Raw genomic sequence first — 13,498 nt, forward strand, 5'->3', positions numbered from 1 at the left:
GATTTGTATGTGACGATGTTACAGACATAAATGATGATGATAGAACGGATGAATGTGTAAGTAACGATGAAACCACAAATGAAGAAACCTATAACAATGATGTAACAGCCATATATGATGATGAAACAAGGATTGAAACTAGATGTAACAATGATGCAATAAACAGGGCTAATGATGAAACAAGAAATGAAACCATCTACAACAATGATGCAACTGACATTCACGATGATGAAACAGGATATGAAACCATCTATAACAGTGATGTAACTGGCTTTCATGATGATGAAACAACTGATACAGCTGACTATTATAACGATGTAGCGAGCACAGTCAACGGTAAACTAAACGGGAAATCTATAACTCACCTCAACATCTCGCAGCATCAACCAATGTCAGAAGTTCCCGGCAAGCATAACGGCACTGTGATGGGTACGATGTCATCAGACATTATTTTTACATCATCTTCCGACGTCATATTGACACAGATGACAGTATATTCCCTCACTGAAACATCACCGGTCACGTCAGATACAAAAATGTCACAGGTGACGTCATCTTCTGATGTCGAAGCGTCAAATGTGACGTCATCTACTGATGCCGAAGTATCACACATGACGTCATCTACTGATGTCGAAGCGTCAAATGTGACGTCAGCTACTGATGCCGAAGCGTCACAGTCGCCGTATCGTGACGGCAAGCCAGGCCTCGTCCAGCGTGTATTCTCGTGGCGGTCTGTGATTTTTTTACTGCTGCATCTGTCTTTTATCATCAACACCCTGCCCAGGCTAACCCTACCTATAGCCATCGTCTGTATGGTGGGGCCAGCCCGACAGGACAACGTGACGTCAGGTGACCTTAACGTCACGGGGGGTAGTGATTTTCGTAATACGTCACAAACTTCGGTGAGTCTTAACACAGGTATGGTCGTATGAGGGTGGGGTGGAGGGTTGGGGAGGACATTGGCATTGATAGAGGTAGTCGTGTTTGGATTTTAAAACGTAAATGTCAAGCGGCTGGACTAAAGGGGACTTAAGTCGTGAAGATTAAGCTGTGTTGGAAGCAGTGTTTCTACTAGGCATCTCTTCAGGGACCGAAATAGAATTTATTAAAAATTTTTTTTTTTACCAGTGTCCGCCCTCACCCCCGGAAAAGTTAGTACTTCCCCTCCCCCCCACACCGATAATTGAATATTTAAAGTGACCCCCCCAGGAGAAAAAAGTCTGAAAGAAACACTGGATGGGAGGCGATTCTTTTAAACTGGAGAGCTAGGCTGAGGTTGGCTTGATGAATTTCTTAGCTTACACACAGTTTATAATTTCAAGAGCGATATTTCTACCGACATATGTAACAAAAGAAGTGTTGCTATAACTATGAGGAGTAGAGCGCACGACTACCAACCCACACGTATTGAGTTTTATACATGGGCTCGAATCCGTGGAACATTCATGAGCCAGTGGCGTAGCGAGGTCGGGTGTCACCCGGTGCGGCACTTAATGGTGTCAGCCCCCTAGAGGCTTAGCAACCCTTCCCGGGGACAAACTTTCAAACTTTCGAATTGCACCCCCCCCCCCCTCGAACTTTCGATTTGCACCCCCCCCCTCAAAGTTTTCTCTATGTATTTTACTATTTTTGCCTTGGTGTCACCCCCCTAAATGTGTCACCCGGTGCGGTCCGCACCCCCCCCCCCCCCCCGCCCCTCCCCTCGCTACGCCTCTGTCATGAGCACACCCAGCTCTAATGGGTACCTAACCAGAATCGCTCTTTGTCACTTTACTGTCATCCCCCCCCCCCCCCCAAAAAAAAAACACAAAAAACAAGTTAAATGTAAATTACTTCTAATGCTGAGGTTCGAACCCAGTTAATTAACCCATTGTTTCTGCCCTCTGCCAGAGATCCTACGAGTTCGACTGGGACTCTGACACAGTCGGTCTCAGCCTGTCAGCCATCACCTTCACGGCATGGCTGGCACCTGTCTTCACAGACTTCCTGTCTGCTTACCTGGGAAACAAGGTCACCATGACCTGCATAAGTCTGGCATCGGCCTTGACCACAGTCATCTCCCCTCTGGCCGCAAGGTCCAGCCCGTACTTCCTCATCGCCATCAGGGCCTTGTCTGGACTTGTTATGGTGAGCTGTTGGGTTAGCCGTACCCCCTTATTGTGTAGCCTTACACCTACATATCTAGATACTAATTAAAGTCCAATATATATTTCACTAAAGTCTTAGGAATATTTTTTAAAGCAATAAAGTATTTCTAGATTATTTCTATTACAAACATTTTAGATAACTGTATGAAAAGCTGTATTTGAGAACTGCAAATTACATTCTATGAAGCACATTAAAACAATTTATAATTACTGTTTATGTCCAGTGTCTGAGGAACTTACTTGTTTTTTTAATTAACATTTTGTCTTATAGGGAGGGAATAGCCCCATTGTGTCTGACACGATAGCGTGGTGGACCCCAGAACCGGAGAGGTTAACTGTGACAACTTTAACATACTCAGGTAAATGTAAAAACTTTAACATACTCAGGTAAATGTGACAACTTTAACATACTCAGGTAAATATGACAACTTTAACATACTCAGGTAAATGTGACAACTTTAACATACTCAGGTATATGTGACAACTTTACTTAGGTAAATGTGACAAGTTTAACATACTCAGGTAAATGTGACAAGTTTAACATACTCAGGTAAATGTGACAAGTTTAACATACTCAGGTAAATGTGACAAGTTTAACATACTCAGGTAAATGTGACAACTTTAACATACTCAAGTAAATGTGACAAATTTAACATACTCAGGTAAATGTGACAACTTTAACATACTCAGGTAAATGTGACAAGTTTAACATACTCAGGTAAATGTGACAACTTTAACATACTCAGGTAAATGTGACAACTTTAACATACTCAGGTAAATTTGACACCTTTAACATACGCAGGTAAATGTGACAAGTACATACACAGGTAAATGTGACAAGTTTAACATACTCAGCTAAATGTAACAAATTTAACATACTCCGATAAATGCTACATCTTTAACATTCTAATGTAAAGGTGACAACTTTAACATACACAGGTACATGTTTTTTTTTTACATTTAATGTTGTTTACTAATATTAGTGTGAGTTTTTTTTCGTGTTAATTGTATAACTCATGTAAACAAGACACTCAACAGGTGTGAATGTGGCTGGAATTGTGACATTTTTCATCGCTGGTTTTCTTTGTTCAATCCCACTCGACAACGGCTGGCCGTTCGTATTTTACATTTTTGGTGAGGAATATTATAAGAAATGTATTGAAAGCAGGGGCGTAGCGAGGGGGGGGGGAACATATGTCCCCGGGCGCCGACCTTAGGGGGCGCCAAAATGGGTTGGAAAAGTAAATTGAAAGGTTGAGGGGGGTAGAAATTGAAAGTTTGAGGGGGGTGTGCAAATCGAAATCTTGAGGGGGGGGGGGTGCAAATCGAAGGTTTGATGGGGGGGGGGGGGGGGGTGGTGGTGGAAATTAAAATCTTGAGGGGGGAGGGGATGTGCAAATCGAAAAGTTTGTCCCCGGGCGCCGGGAAGGGTCGCTACGCCTCTGATAGAAAGAACTAAAAATATATGTGCAGCATTTGCATTTATCTGATTAAATTAATTTTAACGTAATTTTCTAGCTTACTAATGAATGTTGATGATATTGATCCCTGTTTTTAGCAAAGTATTTACAATTTATTTACCATTTTTAAATTTCACACAGGGGCCGCAACTGCTATTTATACAATTTTCTGGCATTTCTTGATCGCTCAGAAACCGGAACTCCACTCTTTTGTATCTAAACGAGAAACAGATTACATCATCTCACAACGGCTGGCTAAAGCGAGAACAGGAACAGTAAAGGTGGGTGAGACTCAAATGCTTATTCTTCGCGTTTAAATGTCGTATTGTTCAGGTGAGGTAGAGTATACATGATATTTTTTTTTTTACTGAAACAAGAATATAGGAAATTATTTGGCTAAATTTATCTAATAAAAATAACCACTCGATAACAACTGAGGTTAAATTCTACCGCCAGTTACATTTTTGTATAATGTCTAATCACATTATTTAATCTCACGGTTGAATGAATCTATAATATAAACGGCCAGGTAGTGTGTCAGTCAGTCTGTTAGTCATCGCTATAAGATTCTGGAACCATAATAGGGTCTATTTATGTAACGATTTAAATGTATTGATCGTCGGCAAAGTTTTTACTCTTTTGCATACGTCAACAAAAGAAAGTGAAGAGAATATTAACTACACGCACACTGCTAAAACATCTTACGAATAAATTTCAAAAAATATTTTCGCTTGAATGGTTAGAAAAATGGGTTCATTTTAATAACAGTAGTGTCGAATAAAACAAATCAATTAAATTTTTTTATAATTATGCCAGAGTAGGTAATTTTTTAAAAATTCAACTCGCGCTAAATATTGCTATTTAAGTTATTTTTTTTTCATTCCTACCGCATTGATTATTACATGTTAAGGCTCATAATAAAAAATACTATGTTAAGGTTATTTTTTATTATTTTCTGATTAGTCGGCACAAAACATTCAATGTCACTGTCTCACCACCCAGTTAAACTTTAAAATTTTTTATCATCTTAGTTTCCCTTTGCTACACAGGACACACGGGGAAAGAAAACGCTTTTAACCTTTGCCAGTCTCTAGCAATTTACTGCATAGTTCTCAAGATAGTTCTGCTTCATCCCTTTGTCTTTTCTGCTGTGCGCCTTTAGGCATCCCTTGGCCTTCCCTATTTACTTTTCCTTAAGAAATTCAGTCAAGCACTATTTATTTTTGTGATATTATGCGGACTGATTCTTAAAACTTAGCTCGTCCAGCGTCATCTTCTTTGTTTTTAATTATTTCGGAAACAGTTTCCACTTTTATTTTTCCAAATAATCTACCTACTTTGGAGATGGTCTTGGGCAAGTGGATGCCTTTTATCCTTCGCAGGCAGAAAATTTGTAAAGGTTCCAGTGATCTGTTGGTAGCGGTTTATACTTTCCAGCATTCGTTGACATACAGAAGGATGCTTAGTATATTACTTTTAAAAGCCTGCACTTGATCTTTGATGAGATTTGCTTCGACCTTCATATTTTTTGCATCGTTTCTTTTGTTTTATAAATGCGAATTTTAATTTCAGTCTCCTTCTTAATTGATATCTTTAGCAAAATATACTTACAAACATTAGTATATCAACGCTAATTAAAAAGTCACCTATTACGCCGTTGACTCAATGCAGTTTATTTTTATCCATGCAGTCAGTCAAGCGTGAACGACCGCCTTACAAGAAAGTGTTCACGTCGGTTCCAGTCCTTGCCTTCATCATCGTGGCCAGCATCCACTACATGAACATCATCGTCTTCTTCACCTACATCCCCGTCTACTTCTCTAAGGTGCTGGGCTTTGATGCCGAGACCGTGAGTACACGTGTCTTCTGTATCTTAGATAAACTCACAACTCGGTATTTATGGTGGGGAATAGGTTTAGACAGTGGCGTATTAAGGTCGGGTGTCACCCGGTGCGACACTAAATGGTGTCACCCCCCAAAGGCGTAGCGACCCTTTCTTCCCTCGCCCGGGGACACACTTTCAATTTTCGACTTGCACCCCCCTCAAACTTTCGATTTGCACCCCCCTCCCCGTTAAACTTCGGTTTGCACCCCCCTCCTCCAACCTTGTCGGGATTTGTCAAATTTGCTCTTAAAAAATTTTTTTACACTGGTATTAATCACTTAATTAAGTGGAATTATCATTTCTCTTTATATATTTAGCTATTTTTTGCCTTGGTGTCACCCCCCTAAATGGTGTCACCCGGTGAGGTCCGCCCCCCCCCGCCCCACCCCTCTCGCTACGCCACTGGGTTTAGATTGATAGATTTCCTCTCCTTTTAAATATTAAATTCAATAAATAGGTGATGCAAAGCTATTCGTTGTCTAGTTTGAGAAATTTTATTTAAAAAAAAAATGGAACTGATTTATGGGGATACTATTTTAGCAGGAAACACACTTTTACTTGGCTATTTCCACATTCTGATAAAAAGTGGGTTTAATTGTCACTCAGTCCAACAGTTTAGTACACACCTAACCTACCACCAATGCCTGTGCTACATATGTTTGATATTGCTACACACAGACAGGTGTTCTGGTTTCCGTCATGTCAACGTGTCGTCTGGTCGGAGCGCTCGTCTGGACAGCGGTCATCAATAAACTCATGTCACGTGATGGTATGACCAGAAATAAATGCAGGAAATGTGTAGCAGGTGCAGGTGAGTGACCTACATCCGTCATATGTTGATACAACAGGTGAGTGACCTACATCCGTCATATGTTGGTACAACAGGTGAGTGACCTACATCCGTCATATTTTGCTACAACAGGTGAGTGACCTACATCCGTCATATGTTGGTACTACAGGTGAGTGACCTACATCCGTCATATGTTACTACAACAGGTGAGTGACCTACATCCGTGATATGTTGGTACAACAGGTGAGTGACCTACATCCGTCATATGTTACTACAACAGGTGAGTGACCTACATCCGTGATATGTTGGTACAACAGGTGAGTGACCTACATCCGTCATATTTTGCTACAACAGGTGAGTGACCTACATCCGTCATATGTTGGTACTACAGGTGAGTGACCTACATCCGTCATATGTTACTACAACAGGTGAGTGACCTACATCCGTGATATGTTGGTACTACAGGTGAGTGACCTACATTCGTCATATGTTGATACAACAGGAAATGTATAGCGTGTGCAGGTGCATGAACTGAATTCCACATATGTTGATACACCAAGAAATATAGAGCGTATTTAGGTCTAAATATACTGGTCTTAACAAAGTTTTAAAAAAACATCAACCATAATAAAAAAAAATTAATTTATATAATTTTCACTCTGCTGAGTGATATATCCGACTTTTAAAATAATCTCTTAATTTACTATAATCCGAATTATTTTAATTCCTTCTACTATAAATTTGAAAACACTATTTCTTATGCTGCATATAAAAATGTATTGATAAAATAGAAAAGGTACAAAAGTACAACTACCCCTTTGGACCTGATGGTCAATTGAACAGATGAAGTAGAGTTCATCTATTCACACGACCACAATCTATGAAGTGCTGATTTGTCAGTACTATTCCCAGCCTCAGCTACTATCCCTAATGTGAGCCAGGTACCCATAATAGCTGAGTGAACACAGGGACTTTCTACGGGCGCGAGTCCGAGACCAGAACTGGAGACTTTCGAGTTATCCATTGAGCGCTCTACCACCTGGCCTCGTCGTTGTATCGATACACAAGAGTCCCACAGAAATGTAACACGTACACTAAATGTTGAAAGGGGCATTACAAGATGGCACCAGTGTTGATAGGGCTCATCCATAAATGACGTCACGTTTTTTTGACGATTTTTACCTCCCCCCTCCCCTCCGTCACACGTCGTCACAAAAAGCCAGACCCCCCTAAAATGATGTCACACCTCAGCCTACAACCCCCTCAAAATTGCAGTAGAATTTTTTTCAAAACATCGATATTTTTCTAAAATCTTGTCTGAACTCTGTCAAAATAGAGTATTTTAATCAATTCCTATTAATGTATTAAAACAGTTTTCTAAAACGCGAAATAACGTCTAAAATTCGTTTTCTAACATTGCCTGTTTATAATGCAAAAGTGTGACGTCGCACCATCTGAAACTCCCCCCTCCCCCTCATCACACACCGTCACAAAATTACGGACCACACCTCGAGTGCGACGTCATTTCTGGACGACCCCATAGTGAAAAAAATGACATCCTTATTTTTGTACTGACTGCCTCGTCTCTTGCAGGTGTTCTATTGGGCACCAGCGCGCTGGTGTGTGTGGCTGTCTTCCAGACCACCAATAGATGGCTGACAGTGGTGCTGCTGATTGTCACCATGGTGGGACAGTGTTTCGCGGCTGTCATCATCCCCGCCCTCCCCCTAGATATGGCTCCCAGGTACCTACCGTAGAAACTGTAATGTTGTTGTTATGAGTTCTTATCATGGGTGTGCAATAGGCCTACTCCAAACTTAGGTCTTGAAATACAAACAATAGTATCAAAAGAAGTAGGAAAAGGCTGGAAGGATCAAAATAAACCACACACAACAAATGTTACACACACTTTGTGATCTAACCTATGTGTCTTCTACTTGCAGGTATTCAGGTTTTATTACAGGTGTAGCGACCTCAATCGCAGGGTTGGCGTCTATCCCAGGACCCCTCATAGTGGCACAACTCACCCCCACGGTAAGTTCTAGTGTATTCTAAACATTTGGTAATATAATTTATGTAACTCTTAGTCTCTTAGTCGCAGTTTCTAGAGGCTTCTGTGTCGTAGACTGCTTGTGTTTTCATAATTAAAAAAAAAGAATTTAGTTTAATCTTTCTTACTGTCTTCAAGAGCAATGGGCTCGTAAATTATGAAGCTGGAGTAGAGTTCATGTGTTTCTGTGATCATGGTGTATGAGAGAAGAGTGTGGTTAGTTCAAAACTGACTAATTTAAGCAAGGTACCAATCAGAGCTGAGTGGACTCAAGGATGTACCGATTATTTAACTAGAACCGATAGTAAAACTCGGCTTAGTCCACTCATACATACTTTGGTTATCCTACTATTAAAGTTGTGATAATTGAAAAAAATCTGCAAAAATTTTATTTTACCTTTAAACCCAGAACTCTCCAGAAGAATGGAGGACTGTATGGCTGACCATGTCGGCACTATTTGCCAGCGGCTGCATCATCTTCATCCTACTTGCACAGGCGACACTCCAACCGTGGGCCAACGACGAACCCAAACAAAAAAGTAGTCCCCATATCTTTGCGCCGCTCGCTTCAATGGGCCGGCGGCTCTCTGCTTTCATTGGTGCCCCTCCGCGCGTGCTTGCTATGATTGGACAGGACGTTGGCCCAGCACAAGGGGTAGACAGACAGGATGCACGAGCTTCATCCAACCAAAAAGGCGTCAACCTATAAAAGTTATTTTTAACTCAACTCGCGTGAACAACACTCGCTAGCAAGGGATACAACTAATGAACAATACTATATTTGAGTTACCTCTCTTTGATTAGCCGTACTCCAATTTAAGATTATAAAAATACTTAGACCAAAATCCTTTCTTTGTTGACACCATTCATTATCCCCACAAATCCACAACACACAATTAACACACCCTCCTCTAAAATATCCAAGCCCACCTGAAGCCCACGCCCCTCTAAATTCAAAAGTTACAAGCCCAAGTTTTATATCAAACCGATTGAAACCCTCTTCAGAAACCCTCAAAGCGTGAAACACATGAGACAAAGAGGTCAAACATTGTAAATGAAACATGCGTAGTAGTTACCAAGCAAGCTGATTGTAAAACTAATCAATTATTAGTTTAATCAAGTATAGAAGTAATCAATTAGACCTGGCTCAAAACATCCGATACTTTGTCAAAGAAAACACCAATAAATTTGATACTTACGCAACTTCTTCTCATTTTGTTTTTTCGCTGTTTGAAAAAATAGACAAAATAAAGTATTAAAAAATAACATTTTTAATGAGAAAATGTACACCTTTGCTAGATAGTTAGTCAGATAATCGAAAAAACAAGAGATGCTTCTATTTATGTGTACAGGAGATACTTTTTTTTATATATACAAGATATGATTTTTTACTGAGATTTACCTATAGAATTATGTATTCACAAATTAGTTATGTGGTAATGTTTGAAAACATTTCCAAATATAAACAAGTACATGAACATATTTAAATGTGTGTGGGTGTGTGCGTTAGTCTGTTATATAATTCAAATTTACAAAAGTTTTAATTACAAGAACAAAAAAGGTAAACAATGATTTGTCGATCAAATGAAGGTAATCAAGATTAAAGAAAGACAAAAATGGAATTTTTACTAGTTTAGTCTTAAACGTTTGTACAGTTTGTTTGGGAATTTGTTACAATGCGTACAGCGTCAGAGATTAATTGAAAGTATTAACAACAAGTAATAAATACAATTTTGTATAACATGAATAAGAGCAGGCTATGGATAGCTCAGCTTACACATGAGAATACAATCAAGGTTGAAATTCATGTGAACAAGTAGGATAACAGCTATAGGGTAGTGATGAAATGAGTTGATGGATGATCTTCTAACTACGATGGAACAAGCTCTATTTTTGTAGAGCTGATTGGCAGAAGTGGTTACACGTCTGACTTAAGGCATGGAAGGCGAGGCGATTTGGTGCCGTGTGGAATGGTAGGTTCTGATTCCCCTTTGGGTTCTGATTCCCCTTTGGGTTCTGTCTGTTCTGTCTTTACTTGGACTATATTCTGTACCTTTGTCTGCCCTTGGCGTTGAAATATCACTTTATGTTTATATTGCTATTTTGGTTGATCTTCTAACTACGATGGAACAAAAGTTTTTGATGAAATGAATTCATGGTTGATCTTCTAACTACGATGGAACAAAAGTTTTTGATGAAATGAATTCATGGTTGATCTTCTAACTACGATGTAACAAAAGTAAGTTTTGGTGGAATAAAGGATGAATCTACTTGTAGAGCTAATGTAATAAGACGAATGATTAGATGTGGTAAGAAACCACCTAAATTCAATAAAAACACATGCTTACACCATACTGGAAACAAATTATCGTATTCACAGACATACACACACGCAGACATTCGGACAAAATTGGAAAACTATGTTTTTCCGACTAAGGGAGGTGTAAAACGTCGAGATTTATGAAAATCTCGATTTCAATTTTTTGCACGATTACAATACATCCTCTATACTTTGTATACGAGAAAGTAAAAAGGAAAATAATTCGCATAAAAAGGCAACATAAAGGCTTTGTGATTTTATAAAAATGTTCAATGACCTTATAATAAGAAACTGACAGATAAATGGACTTCAGATTATGACATCACCAAGGTGAGTTCAAAGTTAACGAAGATTAGTGTGACGTTGTCTTCTGATGCCGAAAACAGTGCAACTGTTGTCATCTATTGGTTCTAAAATGTGTCTTTTGTCAGAAAGTCTCAGATACATGAAATGATAGTGCCATTACTATTCCCAGCCGCCTGTAATGTTACAAGCGTGAGTCAGGTACCCATCAGAGCTGAGTGGACTGAGTCCTGCAGATATAATCGGGACCAATATCCGAACTCGAGACTTTCGGTTCAGCAGTCGAACGCTCTACGCCTCGACCACACCTTCCAACCGACGTAATGAGTACTCAAACTAAAAAATTCCAAATTCATCGAAATGAAACAGTTAAAAATAAGATTTGCGTTTTATGTTCCTTACATTTGACCATTGTGTTTTGATATGTACAGCCTAGTTAATGTATATGTATATTGTACTTTGACCACAGCAAGAAATGCGATGTTCGTGAGATATGCCTTGTAGAGGGAGGGGCGCCTCCCTGGTAAGGCGTTAACTAGTACAAGGGGAGGCGCCAAAACTTTAACGTAAAATATACAGACATATACAGTGCCGCAGCGAGGTCGGGTGTCACCTGGTGCGGCACCTAATGGTGTCACCCCCCAGAGGCGTAGCGACCCTTCTCGGGCACAAACTTTCAATTTTCGATTTGCACCTCCCCCCCCCCCTCAAATTTTCGATTTGCACCTCTTAAAAGACTATTTAACACTCGAATTAATCGCTTAATTAAGTGGAATTATCATTTTTCTCTATATATTTTGCTATTTTTTTTGCCTTGGTGTTACCCCCTAAATGCTGTCCGCACCCCCGCTCCCCCCCTCGCTACGTCACTGGACATATATATATATATATATATATATATATATATATATATATATATATATATATATATATATATATATATATATATATATATGTCTGCAATATTAATAACACATTTGAAATCGTATTTGTGGTGGGAGTGCGCATTGCTGATAACCGAGCAAAGTCCAGAGTTCGGACCTCCGCGAGGCTTGTTTGCTACGCACGGCAACCCAACTAGGAGAGAAAACTCCGATATTAAACAGGAGTGGGGTCCCTTAGGTGAAATGATTACTAAATATGTTTGTTTAGGTTCGCCTGCGACACAAACGATGCACAATTGCTTGCGTAACGATTCTCCGTTGGGCCCAAAGGAGAGTGTAAGGAGAGTGGTCAACTTGCTGTCCAGGCCTTCCCCAACGATTACCAAACCGCACTAATCGCATCGTCTATAAGACAAAATATTTATTTATTTATTTATTTATTATTATTATTATTATTATTATTATTATTATTATTATTATTATTATTATTATTATTATTATTATTATTAGTGTTAGTGTTAGTGTTAGAGTTAGTGTTAGTGTTAGTGTTAGTGTTAGTGTTAGTGTTAGTGTTAGTGTTAGTGTTAGTGTTTGTTAGTGTTTGTTAGTGTTTGTTAGTGTTATTATTATTATTATTATTATTATTATTATTAAATCACTATTTTTGTACATTCCGACACACTACAGTTAAAATTATTAAATGGTATTAGTTACTTCCCATACATAAAATTAAAAAACACAGGGGAAAAAAACCTATACACGTTTGCCAAACACTTTCAGCATAAGTAGATTATTAACAACAACAAAAGGTAAAATGCAAATTATTATTAGTATATTGCTAACATAATAATACTAAAATGCGTATTTATATACATCATATATTATCTTTATATTTCATAAATTACTTGATAATCATTGGCTTAAAAAAACAACAAATAAACCAATTTTTAGAAGCTTTATGTTAAACCAATTTTTTACCTGACTTACTAACTTCAAATGGCTAATGGCTATAGTTTAATAAGCAAATTATTGTTGTCTTGAGCTTCAGAAAAACGAAATCAATTTAACCAGTGAGATTCTATTCTCCGAAAGATCCCTCAAGTATCTAACAAAGAAATATTTAAAGAAACACAATCTGAGAGATTGGTTGCGTGTGGTAGCTTCCTCAAAAGAGGCCTTTGAACTGAGATATTTCCAGATTAATCAAGATGATGAAGAGGAGGAGGAAGATTAAAGTCATTTGTAATGAATTGAGTAATAAATAGTATCAGTCAAAAAAAAATACAAAAAAAAAAACTCAAAAAAAAAACCACCATTTATCATTTGTGATTCAGTTTCCTATTGTTGCTTTTTGTGTATTGTTTCATTTATACAGCTTACAAACATTGTAAAGCTATCATTTGTTTCTATTTTAAATTAAAAAAAAATACAGAAACACACGAACTCACACGCTGTATGTAGAGCATCAGAGCGTTCAGGTCACGCAACATTGCTCCTGATGTGTGGGCCACCGCACCCAACCAATCCCCACCCCCTTTCAACCCATGCCGCTATGACCCCGCCCACCCCAGCGATACAGCGCAACATTCTGACATAATGAAACATTTTTTTTGTAAATTTTATTATTGTATTAATTTTTTATGATGTCAGTCAGGACAA

The 13,498-nt window shown here is 38.7% G+C and overlaps 1 protein-coding gene and 1 long non-coding RNA gene across 2 annotated transcripts; both read left to right on the top strand.

Moving 5' to 3' along the window:
• The first annotated feature begins 868 nt into the window (after positions 1 to 868).
• On the top strand, positions 869 to 2,508 carry LOC131930937 (uncharacterized). The gene is made up of 3 exons (XR_009384206.1): positions 869 to 902; positions 1,891 to 2,127; positions 2,419 to 2,508. It is a non-coding gene; the product is annotated as an uncharacterized LOC131930937 (long non-coding RNA).
• Positions 2,509 to 2,907: 399 nt separating this feature from the next.
• Positions 2,908 to 13,073, top strand: LOC131930926 (vesicular glutamate transporter 2-like). The gene is made up of 9 exons (XM_059287583.1): positions 2,908 to 2,921; positions 3,186 to 3,281; positions 3,749 to 3,888; positions 5,298 to 5,456; positions 6,171 to 6,303; positions 7,876 to 8,026; positions 8,226 to 8,316; positions 8,742 to 8,987; positions 12,888 to 13,073. The coding sequence occupies exons 4-9, from the start codon at positions 5,385 to 5,387 to the stop codon at positions 13,071 to 13,073; spliced, it is 879 nt and encodes a 292-aa protein (XP_059143566.1). The 5' UTR covers positions 2,908 to 2,921; positions 3,186 to 3,281; positions 3,749 to 3,888; positions 5,298 to 5,384.
• The last annotated feature ends 425 nt before the right edge of the window (positions 13,074 to 13,498 follow it).

This window comes from Physella acuta, unplaced genomic scaffold (genome assembly GCF_028476545.2).
Source record: "Physella acuta isolate Inbredline_101_S28 unplaced genomic scaffold, ASM2847654v3 ptg001866l, whole genome shotgun sequence".
Lineage (NCBI taxonomy): Eukaryota > Metazoa > Mollusca > Gastropoda > Physidae > Physella > Physella acuta.

What these genes read in the sequence shown, in the direction of transcription:
- LOC131930926 (XM_059287583.1), top strand. Translation starts at nt 5,385, where the DNA reads ATGAACATCATCGTCTTCTTCACCTACATCCCCGTCTACTTCTCTAAG. An exon ending in CCCCTAGATATGGCTCCCAG is followed by an intron (nt 8,027 to 8,225) that starts GTACCTACCGTA and finishes TTCTACTTGCAG; the next exon opens with GTATTCAGGTTTTATTACAG. An exon ending in ACGTTGGCCCAGCACAAGGG is followed by an intron (nt 8,988 to 12,887) that starts GTAGACAGACAG and finishes CTTGAGCTTCAG; the next exon opens with AAAAACGAAATCAATTTAAC.